Source organism: Salvelinus alpinus, chromosome 10, assembly GCF_045679555.1.
Source record: "Salvelinus alpinus chromosome 10, SLU_Salpinus.1, whole genome shotgun sequence".
In the NCBI taxonomy this organism is placed as follows: Eukaryota; Metazoa; Chordata; class Actinopteri; order Salmoniformes; family Salmonidae; genus Salvelinus; species Salvelinus alpinus.
This window is the reverse complement of record NC_092095.1, coordinates 23,349,441-23,373,651: the sequence shown is the minus strand read 5'-3', so window position 1 is coordinate 23,373,651 and position 24,211 is coordinate 23,349,441. Positions and strand designations below refer to the sequence as shown.

Below are 24,211 nucleotides of genomic sequence, written 5' to 3'. Positions count from 1 at the left end.
TACGAATATAACATAAAGACAAAATGTTTTGTTAAACTGTGGAGAGAGAAATGTTGTTTCCAAGTCATTTCAACTCCAAAAATCTATGTGATACCTTTGAATCAACGTGGAAAACTGATTGGATTTGCAAAAAGTCATTAAGGTAAGGGCATCTCGTATTTTTTTCACCTAACTTTTAACATAAATACAATGACATGGTGAAATGTTTTGTTGATTCACGCTGAATTCACGTTAGTTGACAACTCAACCAAATGTAAATCATAACTTGACGTTGAACTGACGTCTGTGCCCAGTTGGATGGCTTGCTTTGCTTTAGCGAAACAGCCACTGGTCAAGTCAAAATCATGAGGATTATGTTTCTACCATTGAAAACCACAACAAACACATAAATGTGGGATAGACTGTTTCACAACAACCAGGCCTGGTCTGTCGTCCATGTAACCTATCCAGAAGCCTTACAATATTACCCATAAATCAGTTCATCTGAGCTTGACATGTGAGTGGATTGATACTGACACAAGTCTTGAAATGTAGGCCTTATACAAAAAAAGTAAGTATTTCATTATATGCTATATCAAGATCGCTTTATAATTGTAATAACACTATTTAGCAAAAAGGGTAGGGGATATCTCGAGGTATCAAGTTAGGTAAAAGACCCTTGAGCGGGTTATATTATATAAATGTTCAGAGATTCTGTGAAGAGGAGATGTGATGTAGGCATTCACATTATATGTGACTGATTGGACTCCCTTGCGTCACCAGAGCAATAAAGTATTAGCCTATCATTCATAGCATGGCACAGTGATGCCTTTGGAAAAACACTTGGATAAATCCTCCCCACAGGCTATAGCCCTTATGTAGGCTATAGACAAACCATAGGCTAAAATGACAAGTGATATTCAGTTAAACTTGTTCAATAGCAATGAAATGAGAGTACGAGACTGCATTTGTCCTCATTTCGATAAGAGACAAGCTTTGAGAGAATATTCCAGATGCGCCTATTGCTGATAATAACACTTCAACAGAGCAAAGCTTTTGATTAGATTCATAAGTATGAATTCATAACTATCTCTCTCTATATACAGTGCCTTCAGAAAGTATTCATACCCCTTGACTTATTCCACATGTTGTGTTCCAGCCTGAATTCAAAAGGGATTAAACTGATCTTTTTTCACCCATCTACACACAATACCCCATAATGACAAAGTGAAAACATGTTTTTAGAAATGTTTGCAAATGTATTGAAAATGAAATACAGAAATATCTCATTTACATAAGTATTCTAAAGTCTAAACATTGTAGAAGCACCTTTCTGGGTAAGTCGATAAGAGCTTTCCACACCTGGATTGTGCAACATTTGCCCATTATTCTTTTCATAATTCATCAAGCTGTGTCAAATTGGTTGTTGATCATTGGTAGACAGAGGGACAGCATTTTCAGGTCTTGCCATAGATTCCAAGTAGATTTAAGTCAAAACTGTAACTCGGCCTCTCAGAAACATCCACTGTCTTCTTGGTAAGCAATTACAGTGTAGATTTGGATTTTTGTTTTAGGTTATTGTCCTTCTGAAAGGTGAATTCATCTCCCAGTGCCTAGTGGAAAGCAGACTGAACCAGGTTTTCCTCTATGATTTTGCCCGTGGTTAGCTCCATTCCTTTTCTTTTTTATCCTGAAAAACTCCCCAGTCCTTAACAAGTACAAGCACACCCATAACATGATGCAGCCACCACTATGCTTGAAAATATGTACAGTGGTACTCAGTATTTGTGTTGTATTGGATTTGCCCCAAACATAACACTCTGTACCTAGGACAAAAAGTGAATTGCTTTGCCACGTTTTTGCAGTAATACTTTATTGCCTTTTTGCAAACGGGATGCATGTTTTGGAATAGTTTTATTCTTTACAGTCTTTCTTCTTTTCATTCTGTCTATTAGGTTAGTATTGTGGAGTAACTACAATGTTGTTGATCCATCCTCAGTTTTCTGCTATCACAGTCATTAAACTATGTAACTGTTTTAAAGTCACTATTGGCCTCATGGTAAAATCCCTGAGTGGTTTCCTTCCTCTCCGGCAACTGAGTTAGAAAGGATGTCTGTATCTTTGTAGTGACTGGGTGTATTGATACACCATCCAAAATGTAATGAATAACTTCACTATGCTCATAGGGATATTCAATGTCTGCTTTTAATTTTTTTACCCATCTACCAGTAGGTGCCCATTGGAAAACTTCCCTGGTCTTTGTGGTTGAATCTGTGCTTGAAATTCACCGCTCAACTAAGGAACCATACAGACAATTGTATGTGTGGGGTACAGAGATGAGGTAGTCATTCAAAAATCATGTTAAACTCTATTATTGTACTTAGTCCATGCAATTTATTATCTGACTTGTTAAGCACATTTTTACTCCTGAACATATTCAGGCTTGCCGTAACAAAGGAGTTGAATACTTATTGACACAAGACATTTCTGCTATAATTTTCTATTAATTTGTAAATATGTCTAAAATCATCATTCTACGTTGACATTATGGGGTATTGCGAATTGGCCAGTGACACAAAATCTCAATGTAATCCATTTTAAATGCAGGCTGTAACATAACAAAATGTAGAACAATTCATGGGATGTGAAAACTTTCTGAAGGCACAGTCAAATGAGGCAGTGTGAGTTGTGGATCTCTTGATAACGACTTTGATGATGTTTCGACAGTGTTATGTAAATTCAATGACTGTTATTCATGTGCAGCCACATAGCATGCATACATGAGCCAGGCATGTTATATTACCAACAAACCCCCCTCATAGCCCAGTCAGAGGCTTCACTTCTGGCTACCTGACTTAGGGGCAACATGGTGTGTGTTTGAAGGAATACAAGCAAAAGCTACAGCCATAACATCCATCTAGACATAGCACATCCAAACTTGTTGCACTTTTCTGTTTTTAATTCCAAATGTCTTAGATAATCTGGGCGGTATCATTGTGTACTATTATCATCAAATAAAGATGAAATATAATTGGGATAATAATATTTACAAGTCTAATATATATATTGGATGTTGATATATACTGTAGCCCTATATATATATATATATATATATATATATATATATATATATACAGTGGGGAGAACAAGTATTTGATACACTGCCGATTTTGCAGGTTTTTCTACTTACAAAGCATGTAGAGGTCTGTCATTTTTATCATAGGTACACTTCAACTGTGAGAGACGGAATCTAAAACAAAAATCCAGAAAATCACATTGTATGATTTTTAAGTAATTAATTTGCATTTTATTGCATGACATAAGTATTTGATCACCTACCAACCAGTAAGAATTCCGGCTCTCACAGACCTGTTAGTTTTTCTTTAAGAAGCCCTCCTGTTCTCCACTCATTACCTGTATTAACTGCACCTGTTTGAACTCGTTACCTGTATAAAAGACACCTGTCCACACACTCAATCAAACAGACTCCAACCTCTCCACAATGGCCAAGACCAGAGAGCTGTGTAAGGACATCAGGGATAAATTGTAGACCTGTACAAGGCTGGGATGGGCTACAGGACAATAGCCAAGCAGCTTGGTGAGAAGGCAACAACTGTTGGCACAATTATTCAAAAATGGAAGAAGTTCAAGATGACGGTCAATCACCCTCGGTCTGGGGCTCCATGCAAGATCTCACCTCGTGGGGCATCAATGATCATGAGGAATGTGAGGGATCAGCCCAGAACTACACGGCAGGACCTGGTCAATGACCTGAAGAGAGCTGGGACCACAGTCTCAAAGAAAACCATTAGTAACACACTACGCCGTCATGGATTAAAATCCTGCAGCGCACGCAAGGTCCCCCTGCTCAAGCCAGCGCATGTCCAGGCCCGTCTGAAGTTTGCCAATGACCATCTGGATGATCCAGAGGAGGAATGGGAGAAGGTCATGTGGTCTGATGAGACAAAAATAGAGCTTTTTGCTCTAAACTCCACTCGCCGTGTTTGGAGGAATAGAAGGATGAGTACAACCCCAAGAACACCATCCCAACCGTGAAGCATGGAGGTGGAAACATCATTCTTTGGGGATGCTTTTCTGCAAAGGGGACAGGACGACTGCACCGTATTGAGGGGAGGATGGATGGGGCCATGTATCGCGAGATCTTGACCAACAACCTCCTTCCCTCAGTAAGAGCATTGAAGATGGGTCGTGGCTGGGTCTTCCAGCATGACAACGACCCGAAACACACAGCCAGGGCAACTAAGGAGTGGCTCCGTAAGAAGCATCTCAAGGTCCTGGAGTGGCCTAGCCAGTCTCCAGACCTGAACCCAATAGAAAATCTTTGGAGGGAGCCGAAAGTCCGTATTGCCCAGCGACAGCCCCGAAACCTGAAGGATCTGGAGAAGGTCTGTATGGAGGAGTGGGCCAAAATCCCTGCTGCAGTGTGTGCAAACCTGGTCAAGAACTACAGGAAACGTATGATCTCTGTAATTGCAAACTAAGGTATCTGTACCAAATATTCAGTTCTGCTTTTCTGATGTATCAAATACTTATGTCATGCAATAAAATGCAAATTAATTACTTAAAAATCATACAATGTGATTTTCTGGATTTTTGTTTTAGATTCCTTCTCTCACAGTTGAAGTGTACCTATGATAAAAATTACAGACCTCTACATGCTTTGTAAGTAGGAAAACCTGCAAAATTGTCAGTGTATCAAATACTTGTTCTCCCCACTGTATATATATATATGTACTGTAACGGTCGTCATAGTCGTTCTCCTCCTCAGACGAGGAGGAGCATGGATCGGACCAACACGCAGAGTGGTTAGTGTTCATTATTTAATGAAAGTCAACAAAACACTTCAAAATACAAAACAACCAACAAACGTGACAAAACCGAAACAGTCCTGTGTGGCACAAACACTGACACAGGAACAAACACCCACAAACACACACGTGAACCCCGGCTGCCTAAGTATGATTCTCAATCAGGGACAACGATTGACAGCTGCCTCTGATTGAGAATCATACCAGGCCGAACGCACAAAACCCCAACATAGAAAACAACACATAGACAACCCACCCAACTCACGCCCTGACCATACTAAATAAATACAAAACAAGAGAAAACAGGTCAGGAACGTGACATGTACTGTATATATATATACACACACATTTTTATACAGTACCAGTCAAAAGTTTGGAAACACCGACTCATTCAATGGTTTTTCTTTATTTTTTAAACTATTTTCTACATTGTAGAATAATAGTGAAGACATCAAAACTATGAAAAAACACATATGAAATCATGTAGTAACCAAAAAAGTGTTAAACAAAGTAGTCACCCTTTGCCTTGATAACAGGTTTGCACACTCGTGGCATTCTCTCAACCAGCTTCATGAGGAATGCTTTTCCAACAGTCTTGAAGGAGTTTCCACATATGCTGAGCACTTGTTGGTTGCTTTTCCTTCACTCTGTGGTCTAACTCATCCCAAACCATCTCAATTGGGTTGAGGTTAGGTGATTGTGGAGGTCAGGTCATCTAATGCAGCACTCCATCACTCTCCTTGGTCAAATATCCCTAACAAAGCCTGGAGGTGTGTTTGGGGTCATTGTCCTTTTCAAAAACAAATGATAGTGGGACTAAGCACAAAACAGATGGGAAGAGGTATCGTTGCCGAATGCTGTGGTAGACATGCTGGTTAAGTGTGCCTTGAGTTCTAAATAAATCCCTGACAGTGTCACCAGCAAAGCACCCCCACACCATCACACCTCCTTCTCCATGCTTCACGGTGGGAACCACACATGCGGAGATCATCCGTTCACCTACTCTGCATCTCACAAAGACATGGCGGTTGGAACCAAAAATCTCAAAATTTGGACTCATCAGACCAAAGGACAGATTTCTACCGATCTAATGTCCATTGCTCGTGTTTCTTGGCCCAAGCAAGTCTCTTCTTCTTATCGGTGTCCTTTAGTAGTGGTTTCTTTGCAATAACTTGAAGGCCTGATGAAGGCCTGATTCACGCAGTTTCCTCTGAACAGCTGATGTTGAGATGTGTCTGTTACTTGAACTCTGTGAAGCATTTATTTGGGATGCCATCTGAGGTGCAGTTAACTCTAATGAATTGATCATCTGCAGCAGAGGTAACTCTGGGTCTACCATTCCTGTGGCGGTCCTCATGAGAGTTAAAAGTTCTTGAAATGTTCCATGTTGACTGACCTTCACGTCTTAAAGTAATGATGGACTGTTGTTTGTTTGTCTTTGCTTATTTGAGCTGTTCTTGCCGTGATATGGACTTGGTCTTTAACCAAATAGGGCTATCTTCTGTATGCCACCCCTACCTTGTCACAACACAACTGATTGACTCAAATGCATTAAGAAGGAAAGAAATTCCACAAATTAACTTTTAACAAGGCACACATATTAATTGAAATGCATTCCATGAAATGCATACCTCATGAAACTGGTTGAGAGAATGCCAGGATTGTGCAAATCTGTCATCAAGGCAAAGGATGGCAACTTTGAAGAATCTCAAATCTCAAATATATTTTGATTTGTTTAACACTTTTTTGGTTAGTACATGATAGTACATGAAAAACCCTTGAATTAGTAGGTGTGTCCAAACTTTTGACTGGTACTGTATATATATATATATGTAAACATTGATGAGTTCTTGTTTTTCCTCTCTTTTTATCTTCATTAAACTCTATATTATTTTGCTGCTGTTGGAGCAAATGCTTTTTGAAAGTGAGGTAGAAAAAAACGATATTCCTCCCAGTTCTGTTAGGCCTATATACACGTATATACACTTTAAAGGGCTTTAACGTAGTCCGAAATTAGACTTTAACTGAATCACCAGTTTATTGTTTTGACTTTCAGGACCTTGGACAAGAGCTCAGCGGTCCGTATTGCTGGTCAAAACCACCGCGCGCTCTGAGCCCTGACAGCTTCCGCGTCTGCTTAGCCAACTACATCTCGAAAGGTCAGTTATTCAGGAGAATAGCACGCTAGTACACTGAACAAACATCTCAGCGCCCGTGGCTTTTGAACTGCGACGGTAGGCCTACTCTCAGATGTACCCTGGCTATTGCATGCGAGGCATAGCCTGCGGACACCTGTTGTCCCTGGGTTAAAGTAGTCTTGCGCAGTGTATCTAATGCTGCTCTCATTTGATGTTTGCTAATAAAAAAATACTGTAGCCTATATAGTTTGGAATCACTCTTTGGATTACATATAGAAAGGACACAGGGGTTAAGCGCTGGCCTACATTGAAAACACTGAGAAGGGGCAATGTGTAACACAAACCTAACTAACACAAATCTTAAATAATATTTTGGGCAAATGTGAAAAGAACAACCACGATACCGCTAGGAAGACTTGCTCCTAATGTTTCACTCCCGCGCCCTAATCATTTCAACCCAAGTAATCAACCAAAGAGTTGTTCTAAACATGATTACCGAGTGGGGGAACTAATCCCCCGTGCGCGCGCCACCGTGATTTCCAAACAACATATGCAACGCATTAAGGTAAGGTTCGCACAATTTCGAAGACCCTTTCCCAAATTACCAATGTTTCAACGAACAACTATGAATAGTAGCCAACCCTATAATCTTCTAACTGTAATTGAAAGCACAAGTTTTGTTTCACAACTTCGTATGCCAAGTCAACTGCGTAATACAGGACATATGACATATGACTTATAGTCTTAGGCTATAATGAAAACCAAAAATATATAAGCCTAAATATAATACCATGAATTTAATCCCATATTATGTATTAATTAGCCTATTTGAAATATAAAATAGCCTATTGGCCCCTCCAAAAGGTTCAAACTAGGCTATGAGTCAACTACAATCAATAGCCGCATGTTAACGATAGCCTATACACTTTAGCTGAATTGTACAGTTTAAATGGGCTGTGTTTGATTAAAGAAAAATTGTAGGGCCAGTAGGCATCTAATGACATATTTTGTTGAGGTTAGGAACCGGCACTAGACAAAGGTAGATGAAAATAGGCTACTTACATGTGAAACTCCTTTATTTACAGCATTGCTTCCCCCAGTCTACTTCAATACATTTAAGAATTTCCATCCACTGGTAGATACCCGAAGTAAGGCCTTGTCAAACAGTCTTTAGACAATTCCAGACCATCCGAAACACCTTATTTGAAAAGCATTATAATTAAAGTATTAATGCAAGGTGCATCCCATGTTGGATGAAAAAAAACGCGCGGACTCAATTCTACCAGTTGTTAACCCAACTCCTTATTAGGCACATTTTTTACGGTTCTGATTTGACCAATTAATATTTTATAGCACTTTCCAATAAATTGACTCCAAATAAATGATTTAATGTGCTCCGTCCAGAAACAGTCGTTGTCCACACAGCTGTTGATTTAGTCCAAGTAGGCTGTAACAACTTCATACGCGCGCCGGTGAGAGATTGAACGTTTTGAACATCTTCTGTAACCCCTCTCCGAAAAACCAGTCCGAACCATTTTGATTGCCCTTGAGCCGCGAAGTGAGGAACTAAGATTTCCCAAGGTAACGCCTACTCAGATTCGTCTGTACTTTTCGGACAGCACATCACATCACCGGCTGTGCATCCCACGAGGGCATAATAAAATGATAGTCGAGCATGAAATAATATGCTATTGCTACTACGTTTAAACAATGTATAGACGGAATGAGGATGAGCAAAGGTGTCTGGATAGTGAGACAGTATTATTAAAAACTCCTCGTTTGACGAGTCTGTAATCTTGCTGTCTTTAGATGTGTCACACATTGTCACACGTTATGTCCTACAGAACATTATTCCCTCAGATAGGCCTAGGTTAGTCAATTATGCTTTTAAATAGCCTACAGTTGAAATGTAGGCCTAGCCCTATGGGATAAAGGATTAGGACATTTGATTGATCTTGAATATTATTATTAACTCAACTATCAGTGAATGCATGCCTCATCCTGATGGAGACTGTATAGTGATTTATGGAGTCGATTTTCCCCATTTAATTAGCAAGCTAACCACATAACTAGCCTATTTATGTAACCACCTGCTCTTCAGAAAGTGAACATTAGGATGTTATTTTGAAAAGCTAGACTCAATAGGATCATGAGTCTAATGGGGATTATGATGTTTTCATGACAACAAAATGCTTTGTTTTTAATTCTGGGTTGATTTAGAAGTAGGTCTATAACTTAGTTTAAATGGTTAGGACAATATGAGTCAGTAATACAATGTTTTATTGAGTTCACCCACCAATCCAGTAGCCTATAATGTGTGTTGATGCCTTGCATTGTCTCAACTGATGTATTCCAAACCTGGGTTCATTGCCCCCTCTGCTGGCAAACGGTAAGAACAACCGTTTGTGTATTGCACCGACTAGGATACATTACAGAAGGCCTACTACTAAGACTACTTGTCTTACTGCTTTGATGTTTGCAGAGAACGACAGGGTGTTGGCCAGGGTCACGCCAAGGTTTTTTGCACTCTGGGAGGGGGACACTGTGGAGTTGTTGACTGTGATGGAGAGGTCTTTGAGCGGGCACACCTTCCCCGGGAGAAAGACCAGCGCCATCTTGTCGAGGTTGAGCTTGAGGTGGTGGACAGACATTTCAAAGAATGTTGTGTGCTAGCTTAAAATACCAAGCAAATAAACAGCGCTGTGGATGGTTTCATTACAGAGTACAAAATGCACAATCATTTTGTAGGAAACAGGTGCATTCTCCAGAGTTACATCTGCAACCTTTTAGAACACACAGACAATGAATTGAAAAGGACCAATACGTTTAAATTCCAGTTCACTTAGAGTAATAGAGGCACCTCTATAGTCTCAAAAACCCAGAACTTGGAGCCATTGGTACATTGTGGGAAGCAATCCATCTGACTAGAGAGACTAGCACCTCTACACTATAACACTAAATTCATGCTTTATTGTGATAGAAGCAGGGGCGGACTTGAAGAGTGACACAGTCATCTTGGTATGACCAAAAACGTTTTTGAGCTGAATTCCTGGTAATTATACAGTGGCATGTTCCCAGAATGATTTTACTCTAAACCCACGGGTCAGTGCTGGTCAAGCTGATCTGAGCAGCATGGTCTAGCTGGTTAGGTCAAGCTGATACAAGGGAGGCTAAACATTAATATCTGTCACTAGCAGTATAACCTGCTGAAAAAAAACGCATAGACCGGCCTAAATTTCAAGCTGGCCCATTCTGGTCTATACTGGTCAGTGCTGGTCAAGCTGATCCGAGCAGCATGGTCTAGCTGGTTAGGCCGGCCAACCAGCTGGTCAAGCTGGGGATGCTAGTGACCAGTTTATGCTAGAATGCTGGTGACGCTGGTATGCTGATGACCAAGCTGGTCCATGCCGGTCTATGCTGGTCCAGCATGGTAGCTGGTCAAGGTAGTCTGGCAAAACCACGCCCATCATTATCATATTTCCCAGCATGCTCTATTGCAGTTAGATTTTTGGGGAATTGTTTGTTTCAATATCGTTTTTGTTTGTTGTATTTTTGTATGTGTCAGGGTTTTCGCTGCTGGTCATTCGAGTCAAGTGCAGGAGTGCAGAGAATAGGTGATCAGGCGACTTTATTAGCCAAGAGCAACACACAGACGGGCACAAACAGCTACAACTCAAGCCAACCGGCAAAAGTGACAAGTGCAAAATACCTTCAATAATATAACAATAAGGTTCACCAATAATTCCCCAAATAGGGTATAGGCAATGCCCAGGGTGAAAAACCAGACTGGCACGATACAACAAACACAAAACAAAACAATTCCACACAAAGACATGGGGGGAACAGAGGAATATATATATGCAGTGTGATTAGGGAATGTAAACCAGGTGTGCGCGGAACAAGACAAAACAAATGGAACAATGAAAAATGGAGCGGCGATGGCTAGAAGGCCAGTGACGTCGACCGCCGAACGCCACCCGAACAAGGAGGGGAGCCGACTTCGGCGGAAGTCGTGACAGTATGTACATTGCTTGATTAATTAATCTTATGCTACACAAAGATAAATAAGATACATTTTTCTAAACTAATTCAATCTGGTAGTTGGATTTATTGTACCCATTACTGAAGTGGTTGTTCCAGTTTAGATGTTTTAGGTAATCTCATGTACTTATCTTTCTAACCCTGGCAGTCATTCTGAATGCATATTGTGGGTGACTAAAATTTTAAAAAATGGGATATCCCTACTCTTTCTGGATTCTGATAGGAATTAAACATCACTTTGCTAGCCAGCATAATGTGACTTGCATGCCTAAGGGGAAAACTAGGCCCTCAAAGTACTTTGATGCTGGTTTAGTTGGTGACCACTATACCAGCAGATGCTTGTCACAATGTCCAAAACAGATGCTGGTCACCAGCAAAAACACAGCGAAGGTTGGTCATCAGCAAAAACACAGCAAAGGCTGGTGACCTATGCTGGCCTAGACTGTTTTTTTGTCAGCAGGTCCAAATATGTCAGACAGGTGGATAAATAACAAAACAAGGCACCCTTGACCAATTGTCAGGTCAAGGGGTTGAATGTAAGTTCATTTATGGTCACTAAATTCCCAGTACCCTTTGAGATCTTACAGGGACTGGATAAATAGTCCTAGACAGAAATTAATAGACAAATATCTGTGATAAAATTCAGACAGGACACAGACAAATGTAAGCCTTTTGTTGAGATTGCAAACCAGGCATGATTCCAGGATAGTTTCATGATTCCTTGTTAATCTCTGTGTTTTGATTGTTGTGTGGTGAGGTGCCCATCTGTCACCACTCAGCTCTGCATCAGATTACTAAAATGAAGGTGCTACAAAATAATAAATAAAAAAAGTTAGGTAACTTACAATAACACTGTAATTACATTGCTTTTCACCACGCATGTATTACGTGATAATATATGTACACTGAACAAAAATATAAACACAACATGCAACAATTTAAAAGATTTTACTGAGTTGCAGTTCATATAAGGCAATCAGTCAATTGAAATAAACTCATTAGGGTCTAATCTATGGATATCACATGACTGGGAATACAGATATGCCTCCTGTTGGTCACAGACACATAATAAATAGTATGGCCGTGGATCAGAAAACCAGTCAGTATTTTGTGTGACCACCATTTGTCTCATACAGTGCAACACATCTCCTTTGCATAGAGTTGATCAGGCTGTTGATTGTGGCCTGTGGAATGATGTCCCACTCCTCTTCAATGGCTCTGTGAAATTGCTGGATTTTGGCAAGAACCGGATCACGCTGTCGTACACGTCGATCCAGAGCATCGCAAATATGCTCAATGGGTGACATGTCTGGTGAGTATGCAGGGACATTTGCAGCTTCCAGGAATTGTGTACAGATCATTGCGACATGGGGCCGTGCAGTATCATGCTGAAACATGAGGTGATAGCAGCGGATGAATGGGCGGCAGGTAGCCTAGTGGTTAGAGCGTTGGGCCAGATTGAATGGCTGAGCTGACAAGGTAAAAATCTGTCATTCTGCCCCTGAAAAAGGCAGTTAACCCACTGTTCCTAGGCCATCATTGTAAATAAGCATTTGTTATTAACTGACTTGCCTGGTTAAATAAAACTTCTTTTTTTTTAATGAATGGCATGACATTGAGTCTCAGGATCTCATTACGGAATCTCTGTGCACTCAAATTGACATTGATAAAATACAATTGTGTTTGTTGTCTGTAGCTTATGCCTACCCATACCATAACCCCACCACCACCATGTTGACATCAGCAAACTGCCCGCCCACACGACGTCATACACACTGTCTGCCCGGTACAGTTGAAACTGTGATTAATCCTTGAAGAGCACACTTCTCCAGAGTGTCAGTGGCCATCGAAAGTGAGCATTTGCCCACTGAAGCAGGTTACGACGCCGAACTGCAGTCAGGTCAAGACCCTGGTGAGGAGGAGGTGCACGCAAATGAGCTTCCCTGAGATGGTTTCTGACAGTTTGTGCATAAATTAATCGGTTGTGCAAACCCACAGTTTCATCACCTGTCCGGGTGGCTGGTCTTAGACAATCCAGCAGGTGAAGAAGCAGGATGTGGAGATCCTGGGCTGGCGTGGTTACACGTGGTCTGCGGTTGTAAGGCCGTCTGCGGTTACAAGGCCGATTGGACGTACTGACAAATTCTCTAAAACGATCTTGGAGGTGGCTTATGGTAGAGAAATTAATTTATATTGCAACAGCTCTGGAGGACATTCCTGCAGTTAGCATGTCAATTGCACGCTCCCACAAAACTTGAGACATCTGTGGCATTGTGTTGTGAGACAAAACTGCACATTTTAGAGGGACCTTTTATTGTTCACAGCACAAGGTGCACCTGTGTAATGACCATGCTGTTTAATCAGCTTCTTGATATGCCACACCTATCAGGTGGATGAATTATTTTGGCAAAGGAGAAGTGCTCACTAACAAGTATGTAAACAAATGTGAGAGAAATAAGCTTGTTGTGCTTTTTATAACATTTCTGTGATCTTTTATGTCAGCTCATGAAACATGGTACCAACACTTTACATGTTGCCGATTGTTTACTTGTCCCGTCAATAAATCTATCAGATTTATGCAGCAACAGTGCTCCTTTTTCTTTATTCTCTCGGATAGTCACCAGTTGAAGTATCCTGGGGTAAGGAATATTTTTTGGACATTACATGTTGCGTTTATATTTTTGTTTAGTGTAAATATATTCTTTCTGTGCAATACATGTATTAAGGCGCTTATCAATTTTGTAGGCGGAGCCTCGAAGATTGGGCCCTCACTTTCCGGAAGTATACTCCTTTGCGCCTTATGGAAGTGACGTCAAGCTGTCAACATGTAAGATGGCGACTCTTCACAGGCAAAATGCTGCTGGGCGGAGAAAAGTCCAGGTAAATGTATCTATATTGTCATGCAGAGTAAGGATTTTTCAAGTTGCATTCATGGCCGCGGAAATGTATATTTTGCCTGCTTATCCATGGATGTCTTTAAACACTCAACGTGTGGCGGGCAAGTGCAGCCGGTCAGTCCCAAGCTCTGGCACCGCTAGCAGAGAGCTAGTTTAGCTTACAGCTACTCAAAAGATTTTGCGACCCGCTGCAAATTACTCAATTCGGTTGACCGAGACCGTGTTTCGAGTTTAATGGGTTGTCAAGATATTTGTATGTGAAAGTGGGATTATGGGGTGTTATTGCGGCTAGAGATGGAAGAATTCCCCCCGCGCCCACGAGATAGCTAACTGAAGTACGTGATTTTCTATCTTGGCTATCTAGTATGCAACCAGTTGGATGGTGCAATTATCTTTTGTCTGATTACAATTTGATAGGCTTGATCCTATTTTGCCCGACGTCATCAAACTGTAGTCACACATATGCAAGACGAATGATGGCATGCAGTGTGTTGAGTGCTGCATTACAGTACTATAGATGGTCAACAAGTCTCCTTGTCCCCTGTTGATGCAATATAATGTGTGTATGTAGATATCTGCAAATGTGTATTCTGCACCTGGAAAACCATTTGCATTGAATTTTCCAGATTTGCATTGCAAAGCCACTGCAATTTGCATATAGTGAAATAAAAACAATTTCACTGTCAGCAGGCTATGGTCTCTCAGAATGTACATTTAGGCTGTGTTTAATGGGACGGCTATTATTTACACAACTCAAACTCTAGGCGGCATTCTGCCTTCTCCCTGCAGTTCTCAGCCATAGAGAGAAATACTAATGGTTGTCTTTTTGTAGGCACTTACTCCACATTGGATCGTTGGACAAAGCCTATGGGAAAAATTAATGTCGTTTTGGATAAATGCCAAAAATAAGGTCTGTGGTAAACACAGGCTTAGGAAAATATATACGTTTTGTTCTATGAGATAAACTTAATCAGCTAATGTCACTTTCTCTGAATTTTGAAGAATTTGTGATAAAAAGAATCACGAAGCACATACTGGCTTCATAAAGGTCATGTTAACTGACTGCTATTATCAAATACAACAAAACGTATAAGATTTCCTAAGCCTGTGTTAAACTCAGACCTTATTTTCTGCATTTATTCCAAAACCCAATTTTTCCCATAGGGATGGGTGAACGAACCAGAGGTAACTCATTTTGTGGTTTTAGGACTACAAGGACTGGTGAGCTCTATTAGCTTCGCCCAAGACTGCCTTGTGAACTAAAATCCCAACGCTGTGTTTTAACGTTTAGAAACGTCAATAATCATTGCTTGCGATACGGCTTTTGAAACATATGGACCTTATCATTCATCAGTGAGAAAGAATCCTTCAAATAAAGAGGATACACTTACTGTAGCAGTTTTGCACAGATCTATACACCTATGGTTGCCTCCATCCAATAATTTGATTTGAAACTACATATCCACTACACTTCCAGAGTTACGCTTCCACGCAGGTGCTCGGAACATGCTAGAAAGCTATTTATAAATTGGCCTGAATGCTGATGTGCTGACACCGTGGTATATCAGACCGTATACCACGGGTATGACGAAACATTTTATTTTTACTGCTCTAATTATAATAGCAATAAGGCACCTTGGGGGTTGTAGTATATGGTCAATATACCACGGCTAAGGGCTGTATCCAGGCACTCTGCTTTGCGCCGTGCATGAGAACATCCCTTAGCTGTGGTATATTGACCATATACCACACCCTCTCGGGCCTTATTGCTTAATTAGCACAGGCGGTCAACTCGTCTTGTTTGTTTTCTGTAAACAAGCGCTGTAACACAGAGATATGGCTGTGTGGGAGCACTAAACCTATCAAGGTGTGTATCAATTTAACTATTTTTCTATTATTATTAATTCTCGCTGATATAAAAGATAAGGTTCTTATGCTTCCAATACCGTACCGCAAGCGATGCGTGTTAATGTACAGATTGAGTGTCGGGGTTCTTAATAAAACTCCCTCCTACAGAAGGGACCTTTGTCCAATGACTCTTATGTGTAATGGAACTGAGAGTGGTGATGAAGGGCTAGTGTTTCCAGGACTCACCTGACACTCCTGCTGTAGCATCATTCATTTCCACAGGTACCATCATCCATTTCAACAGATATCCTTGACCAATATACATTTCCAGTGTTTACAAGCCATTTATGACACTTGAAAGGTTTCAGCAACAGTGCCAACACCAGTGCCTATATGTTATTATAGGTATACAGGACAATGTCAAGGATTCACCAGAAACAATACCAATCTATCTTCATTTTATTGTAATATGGTTCAAAGTGCACTCATATCCAGTTCTCTCTGCAGGTATCCTATGTGATTAGGGATGAGGTGGAGAAGTATAACCGCAATGGGGTGAACGCTCTGCAGCTCGACCCGGCCTTGAACCGCCTCTTCACGGCTGGCCGAGACTCCATTATTAGGATATGGAGCGTCAACCAGCACAAGGTAACCTGTCCGTCACCTAAACACTCCACCTGGCAGAATGCCATATTATCATCATGACCCCTTGACCCCTCTCCCTCGAGGTCACACTGTGGTTTTGATGGCTCTATCACTCATCTTTCCTTGATTCCTGACATCCTATCGTCTCCTTCTCAGCTGTATTGGAGGAGAAGGTCCACGGTCCATCCCCTGTTTTGAGAAGGAGGCGAAGAGAGGGGATGTTAAAGGTGTCAAGGAAAGATGAATTGAGAAAGAGCTAATGTTTTAGATGCATAGATGTACAGACCAATGCCTATGGTCAATGTTCAAATGAAAATATCCAGACTTATTTGTTGTGCTGTTATTGTAATTGATTGTCATAGAATACTTGCATAAACCCACTGATTTTGCAGCGTAAACTCTCTTTATTGCAGCAGGACCCGTACATTGCTTCTATGGAACACCACACAGATTGGGTCAATGACATCGTCCTCTGTTGCAATGGGAAGACATGTGAGTCAGTGTAATGTATTAATCCAGAGCTGAAGGGGTTAAATTGAGCCCTACCCCTCAGAATGGAAAGCATATATTTTTATTTAAGAATTATCACTGAAAAGCAACCAGATTTTAGGACATTTCCATCACGTGCAAATTGGCAAAACCCTGTTTATGGATATTTACTCCTATATGTCCAGGGAAAATCTCACTTTTAAAAGTTATTCTGTTAACTCATACCCAAATAATGTTGTTGACTCATCCTATACTCGTATTTGTGGCCAAAGCATAAATTGGAGAAAAAAACACTTTAAAAAAATACCTCAAACTTGTACCTCAAACAGACCATTTCAAAAATACTTCATATTTTGTCGTAGAGGATGCCGTCATCCTCCTGAGCTGGCCAATCAGCGGTCTACTCACATTAATATTATTAATGACCGGTATACAGTATGCCCACACCATTCCAACACAGAAAGCTGCTTTTTAACATACTTAATCTCCCTTTTTTGAAGGAAAACTATTTTACTCATATTGTAATTAATTATAGGTCATATTTCATAGAAATCAGGAAACACTGGACAGTTACTTAAGCCTGCAAGCCATTGATATAAATAGTTGTTGTTTTTTTGCCTTTGAAAATGTATGTTTTTAATAGCATATTGTCTGTTCCTAGTTATCCTGTGTCTGAAAAATAAAGACAAATCTTACTCTGTATTCCAGTGATATCTGCTTCCTCAGACACCACAGTGAAAGTCTGGAATGCGCATAAGGGATTCTGCATGTCCACATTGCGAACACATAAGGTATGTAATAGCATACTATGTACTGAGCTCCAAAATCATCACAAAGGCCAAACTTAAGATACACACGCATAACGTTACTGCTACATTAGAGTTAACATGCGCGTTTCAAGGTATAGGCTGAAGCACAATCAGAACCAAAATCTTACTCAAAAGCACTGACTTGGCATCAGATTGATGTAACCCCCTATGGTTTTGTCTGTACAGGACTATGTCAAAGCCTTAGCCTATGCTAAGGACAAGGAACTGGTGGCCTCAGCAGGGCTGGACAGACAGATCTTTCTATGGGACGTCAACACACTAACGGCACTGACCGCCTCCAATAATACTGTCACCAGTGAGTATGCTCTCTCATCTGGGTCCTGTTCAGTCATTGGGCACCAAACTGAAGAAAAGGAACTGAAACAGGGAGGAACTACCTGGAAACGATCATTTTCTTTTCCTGTTGCATAAAGTGTTTTCCGTTGCTTGCCCTAATGAACATGACCCAGCTATATCATGTCACAGGCATATCCTAGACTGAGTATTGTAAATGTTCACTGCGCTACTTGGAATGAAGACATGAGATAGATGTGTATCTGGAGAACCATCATTGAAGACAATGTTTTTGTTTTTGTAGTACACATCAATTTGAAGGATGGATATCTTAAATATGTAAAATACACTGTGTCTCAGTGGGACCTTCCTGGTTATTGACGAGTAGACTGTTGAGACAGACCTGAGTGTTGTGGTAACTATGCTGTTGTTGTCGTCTCCCAGCCTCCTCACTGAGTGGGAACAAAGACTCCATCTACAGTCTGGCTATGAATCAGATGGGCACCGTCATTGTGTCAGGGTCCACTGAAAAGGTGGGTTCTTAAATCACATTTGTATTGATATAGTTGTAATGTTTCTAGTGGTGTGATGACATTGGTATACTTCCAGCTAACTGAACATGTTACTTCACCTCCATGTTCTAAAGTAAGATGTGTGTAAGAACAAAGAGTGTGCCACCAACAAAAACCTAAACCTGTGTTTTCATATACCTCATAGAGTGAATGTGTCCTGCTACAGGTGCTGAGAGTTTGGGATCCTCGAACCTGTGCCAAGCTGATGAAGTTGAAAGGCCACACAGACAACGTTAAATCATTACTGCTAAACAGGGATGGCACTCAGGTAAGGATGGCTCTTAGAAATCTCATCTCGTTTCTCACCCTTAAAAATGTCAGCTGCGATGGCTCTCTTATGTTTCATAGGAGGGAGAGGACTTTTTCAGTAATTTCTGGAATCTGCTGGCAATAAGCTGCGAGGGAAGCCTCTTACCTGGAATTTTTCAACTTGGATTTCGAACAACCTGGACATTTTTGTGAAAGTTTTGAAAATGTTGTATTCCTAATGTTACATCTGCTTTTCCCCCCAGTGTCTCTCGGGCAGCTCAGACGGGACCATCCGTCTGTGGTCGCTGGGGCAGCAGCGGTGCATCGCTACCTACCGGGTGCACGATGAGGGCGTGTGGGCCCTGCAGGTCAACGAAGCCTTCACGCATGTCTACTCCGGCGGACGCGACCGCAAGATCTACTGCACCGACCTGAGGAATCCAGACCTCCGCGTTCTCATCTGCGAGGAGAAAGCCCCAGTCCTCAAGGTGAAAGGGGTGGGGTTACTGCGATACGCCTAGCCGACGGCATGCTGGGAAACGTAGTTGAAAATGTTTTAACTTGTAGATATTAGGCCTAGATGTTTATTGGACTTAAGTATTTTGTAACATTAACTCAAATGTTTTTTTAAGACTGCTGTATACAAGAAAGTACGCTAGTATAATAATTAGTAGAGTCAGGAACGCATTAATGAGAAATCTTAAAGATAATCAGCAAGTAATATCAAGGTGAAGTCCTCCTTAAGTGTTTCTGTCAACAACACGTTTACCCATCACAGTTTTCCTATCTGAATGACCTCTTGTCTCCCTGGTTCAGATGGAGCTGGACCGCTCGGCAGACCCCCCCACAGCCCTCTGGGTCTCCACCACCAAGTCCACCGTCAACAAATGGGTAAGCAGCATAGCTGAAGTTGAACAACAGGGTTTTTATATGAATAATGGATATGTTCATATTAAATAGACATAGAATTACTGTAAAAAATATAACACAGAAAAGAAACAGGATTCAGTGAGGCCTGTCTGTCGCTGTATACTTTTAATGCAATGTTCACTCCCTGATTATGTTTCCCGTCATGACTCATTGCAGTCTCTGAAGGGCATTCATAATTTCCGAGCATCTGGCGATTACGACAACGACTGCACTGCTCCCCTGACGCCTCTCTGTACTCAACCCGAGCAGGTCGTTACAGGTAAAAACACCACACACACACACTTCTTATTTTTTTATGATCCATTAATCATTACAAATGATTGATAGATTCAAACTTCATAAATCTCCCAATAAACTGCATTGCAAATTTTGTAATTACATGTTGTTGTTTTTTACCTTTTATTTAACTAGGCAAGTCATTTAAAAGCAAATTCTTATTTACAATGACGGCCTACCCTGGACGATGCTGGACCAATTGTGCGCCGCCGTATGGGACTCCCAATCACAGCCGGATGTGATACAGCCTGGATCCTGGATAGTGACTTCTCTTTTACTCTTGCCTTAGACCGCTGCGCCACTCAGGAGCCCACATATCTATTCTATTTTAAACACCTTCTGTATTTTGGGCTCCCGAGTGGTCTAAGGCAAGAGTACAAGAAACGTCACTACAGTCCCTGGTTCGAATCCAGGCTGTATCACACCCGGCCGTGATTGGGAGTCCCATACGGCAGAGCACAATTGGTCCAGTATCATACGGGTTTGGCCAGGGTAGGCCGTCATTGTAAATAATAATTTGTTCTTAACTGACTTGCCTAGTTAAGTAAAAAAAAAAATATATATATATATATATGTTCTAGGCTTAAATGAGTGTTGTGTGTATTTCTGTCCACTAGGGGGAGCCAGCATTATCCAGTGCCACATTCTGAATGACAAGAGACACATACTAACCAAAGACACCAACAACAACATTGCATACTGGGATGTTTTAAAGGTGCGTGCCTTTTGCTCTCTCTTCTATCGATCATTTATCTTCCATCTCTCCATTGTTTGTCATATTGTATGATTGAATACCTCTTGTCCTCATCCAGGCGTGTAAAGGGGAAGACCTGGGAAAGATGGAGTTTGACGAAGAGATTAAAAAGAGGTTCAAAATGGTCTATGTGCCAAACTGGTTCTCAGTGGATCTTAAAACTGGGGTAAGCTGATCCTGCGCTTTTTTACATTGTAAGCTTTGGACAGTCGGTGGAACAGTGATTTGTCCTCATTTTAATACATATATTCTGTTGGGTAGATGTTGACCATCACGCTGGATGAGAGCGATTGCTTTGCTGCATGGGTGTCAGCCAAGGATGCAGGCTTCTCCAGTCCTGATGGGTCTGACCCCAAGTGTGAGTGATATTTTTTTTTACTGCCCTGTAAGATATGGTTGATTTTTATTTTTTATATTTTTTTTTTTAACCCAAACAGTGTTACCGTACATGCAGTATCATTCCTACAGTGTTCTGTTATTTTCTAGTGAACCTGGGTGGACTGCTGCTGCAGGCCTTACTGGAGTATTGGCCCCGAACCCACATCAACCCCATGGATGAAGAGACAGAGATGAACCACAGTGAGCTGCTATACGCATATACACACACATTTACTAACAGTATAATGCAGACAGCCTTTGTGATATTTTCTGAAGTTATTAAGTTGAATGAAATCTATCAGTGATATTCTATGTTCTGATGTGTGTGTGTGTGTGTGTGTTCAGTGAACGGGGAGCATGAGAGCAGGATACAGAAAGGTAACGGCTACTTCCATGTTCCCCCTCACACGCCAGTCATCTTTGGAGAGGCAGGGGGAAGGACCTTGTTCAGGTAAAATACACAACGCTATCTCTGTCTATTACAGTGTAGCATGAAATAGTACTAAAAGTGCAAACCCCACCCACCTGGCCATCCCGGCAGGCTTATTCAAGGCTCTCGCTCTCGCTCTCTCTCTCTCTCTCTCTCTCTCTCTCTCTCTCTCTCTCCAGGTTGTTGTGTCGAGACTCCGGTGGTGAGACTGAGTCCATGTTGCTCAACGAGACCGTGCCACAGTGGGTCATCGACATCACCGTGGATGTGAGCTCTCGTCCTTTAATTTAATGATCAATATAAATGTCTTTCTACAGTAATGTACTATAGCTAATTGTGTAGTGTTTATACATTTTGATTCTCATGTATGATTTTCAACTTTTTCTTCCCTGTCTTTTAGAAAAACATGCCCAAATTCAACAAAATCCCCTTCTACCTCCAGCCTCATTCTTCTTCTGGTGCAAAAACCTTAAAGAAGTAAGTCAAACACTTTTATAACGATTGAACCAGTTTCTCTGTTCCGATTAGTGTTGCATGTTCATCCTTCCCTGCAAACCACATTTTGCTAAAGAGATCATTCACTTGGAACTATTTATCTCACCGTTCAATGTTCCAAGCTTGCGGTTATATTCCAACGTTGTGGTCCTTCCAATAGGGACCGCCTGTCGGCCAGCGACATGCTCCAGGTGAGGAAGGTGATGGAGCACGTATACGAGAAGATCATCAACCTGGACAACGAGTCTCAGACGGGGGCCTCGGGGAACAACGACAAGCCCAGCGAGCAGAAGGAGGAGGAGGACGTGGCCGTGCTGGCCGAGGAGAAGATTGAGCTTCTCTGTCAGGACCAGGTACTGTGCAGCTTATATGGTACAGTCCCCATCTTTTGCCTTTGTGTTACATCTTGTATTAATATATGTTCCCAAAATCACTTTTCGTTGTCTATAGGTATTGGATCCCAACATGGACCTGCGGACCGTCAAGCATTTTATCTGGAAGAGCGGTGGAGACCTAACCCTTCACTACCGGCAGAAGTCCACGTGAGGTCGCCGGTGTCGGCGAAGAAGGCTCATCTTCTGCTAGCCTGCCCTCCTCTTCCTCCTCCTTTCTTCTTCCTCTGGCACCAAACCTGGACTGTTCAACTCATCCCACCAGATCCATGTGTTAGTAACACAAACCTTTGCTCAACGACTCCTTATGAGATCTTATAAGAGGCCACAACACCTTAATAACCCCTCAAAAAGGTCCGTAGCCTGAGCGTCACACAAAATCACCGTTCTACACCCAGCCATGTAGAGAGGCGTGAGAACACGCAAGGAGAAAGGCGAGAAACAATTGTTGCTGTGTACACTGTACAGTGAATGGACTGAGGAATATTCCAGGGCATTTTAAGGTTTTTGTCATTTAGGTTTATTTTTATTCAATGTCTTTGCCTCCTTTTGTTTACCCCCCCTTATTTGTCAGAAATATGTTTTATTGCAATGCCCATCTTCAGAGAGCGAAGGCGTGCCCTTTCATCTTGAGAAAGTCGCTATGCTTGGGGGTTCACTTTGTGACCTGATTAGTAGACTGCACACGTTTCTTTCTTTCTTCTTTTTTCTCTCCCCCTATACATTCCAGGAACACGCTTGGTTTCCAACCACCTATCACTACCCTTCATCCCAATCCATGTTTAGGAAACGGTTCATTGAGGAAGATTTTCTGGATTGTCAGGCGACCAATCAAGCACTTGACAGAATGTAAAGACATGACTCTATAGTATGCATGTGTGATATCCTTCATTTTCCTCAGTTTGGCAACTGACTGATGTATTGAAGGCGGCTGGGTGAAGTTTTTCTCTCACCAAATGGACACATACATGGACACATCCCCCAAACTGAATCTCTTTAGCTTACGAACGCTGATATTAAATTACTGACCCTATCTTTCTTTTTGTAAATAGACTGTCATTATTTTGTAGGCAACTTGGCACAAGTTGTACACCTCATCAGGAACATTTTATTTCTTTTTTTTTGAGAACCCTGTTATTTTCTTAAAGGTTGCTTTCTCATGTTAAAAAGAGGAAAGAAAAACCACATGTGTCAAGAAGCAACGGATATGTACGACTAAAGGATCTCACCCACGGAATCAGGATGTTTATAGGCTACTGTTCTGTATTTGAGAGGAAAGCTACATTTGTTGTCATTGGCATTACCCATGACAGTCTGCAGCTAAATCTACTTTAAATACAATGACGAAGGTCTAGGGGGAGATATTCTTGAGGGAAGTGGAGGGAATCACAACTTTTTATTTTATTTATGCAAACAAAATGAAGACTGTGCTCTACAACTCTAAATTGATTACTCCAACAATGTGAATTGCACAGTGCTATAGCAAATGTATAATAATAAATCATTTATTTGGTTTTAGTTGAAAGATAAGCTTTGTCTGGTTGTTGAAAAAGCTCTACATGAAAAAAGCTACTACAGAATTATATGCTTCCATATCCACAACCCCTGTGCTCCCACGTGTTGATGCAATTAAATGTAGTATATTTTGGGTAAATAAGTGCTTAATAAATTAACCAACATGACAACGAGAATAAAATGCTTTTGAATTTCAGAGGACGATGAATTGCATTGATCAGAGACTTGCGGTCACAAATCATATTGCATAA

The 24,211-nt window shown here is 41.2% G+C and overlaps 2 protein-coding genes across 5 annotated transcripts in view; one reads left to right on the top strand and one right to left on the bottom strand.

Annotated features, from left to right (window-relative positions):
* Positions 1-8,486, bottom strand: part of scn5lab (sodium channel, voltage gated, type V-like, alpha b) — a 198,732-nt gene extending 190,246 nt beyond the window's left edge. The window contains exon 1 of the mRNA XM_071328506.1: positions 8,009-8,486. The gene's annotated coding sequence lies outside the window, so the exon portion shown is untranslated. The remainder of the gene's footprint in view (positions 1-8,008) is intronic.
* A 5,190-nt stretch (positions 8,487-13,676) lies between these two features.
* On the top strand, positions 13,677-24,156 carry LOC139531741 (WD repeat-containing protein 48). 4 transcript variants are annotated; one of them, XM_071328502.1, is made up of 19 exons: positions 13,677-13,867; positions 16,240-16,380; positions 16,794-16,869; positions 17,575-17,657; positions 17,862-17,991; positions 18,414-18,502; positions 18,708-18,809; positions 19,054-19,278; positions 19,607-19,681; positions 19,877-19,979; positions 20,614-20,711; positions 20,809-20,916; positions 21,012-21,108; positions 21,237-21,329; positions 21,474-21,579; positions 21,738-21,825; positions 21,959-22,035; positions 22,214-22,406; positions 22,504-24,156. In XM_071328502.1, exons 1-19 carry the CDS (start codon positions 13,820-13,822, stop codon positions 22,597-22,599), a joined length of 2,028 nt encoding a protein of 675 aa, XP_071184603.1. In that variant the 5' UTR covers positions 13,677-13,819; the 3' UTR covers positions 22,600-24,156. The 4 variants fall into 4 exon arrangements, with proteins under 4 accessions (XP_071184603.1, XP_071184601.1, XP_071184602.1 ...); XM_071328500.1 differs by having other exon boundaries at positions 13,773-13,867; positions 18,687-18,809; XM_071328501.1 differs by having other exon boundaries at positions 13,773-13,867; positions 16,791-16,869.
* The last annotated feature ends 55 nt before the right edge of the window (positions 24,157-24,211 follow it).

What these genes read in the sequence shown, in the direction of transcription:
- LOC139531741 (XM_071328499.1), top strand. Translation starts at nt 13,820, where the DNA reads ATGGCGACTCTTCACAGGCAAAATGCTGCTGGGCGGAGAAAAGTCCAG. An exon ending in CTCCAATAATACTGTCACCA is followed by an intron (nt 17,992 to 18,413) that starts GTGAGTATGCTC and finishes GTCGTCTCCCAG; the next exon opens with CCTCCTCACTGAGTGGGAAC. An exon ending in AGTCCACCGTCAACAAATGG is followed by an intron (nt 19,682 to 19,876) that starts GTAAGCAGCATA and finishes GACTCATTGCAG; the next exon opens with TCTCTGAAGGGCATTCATAA.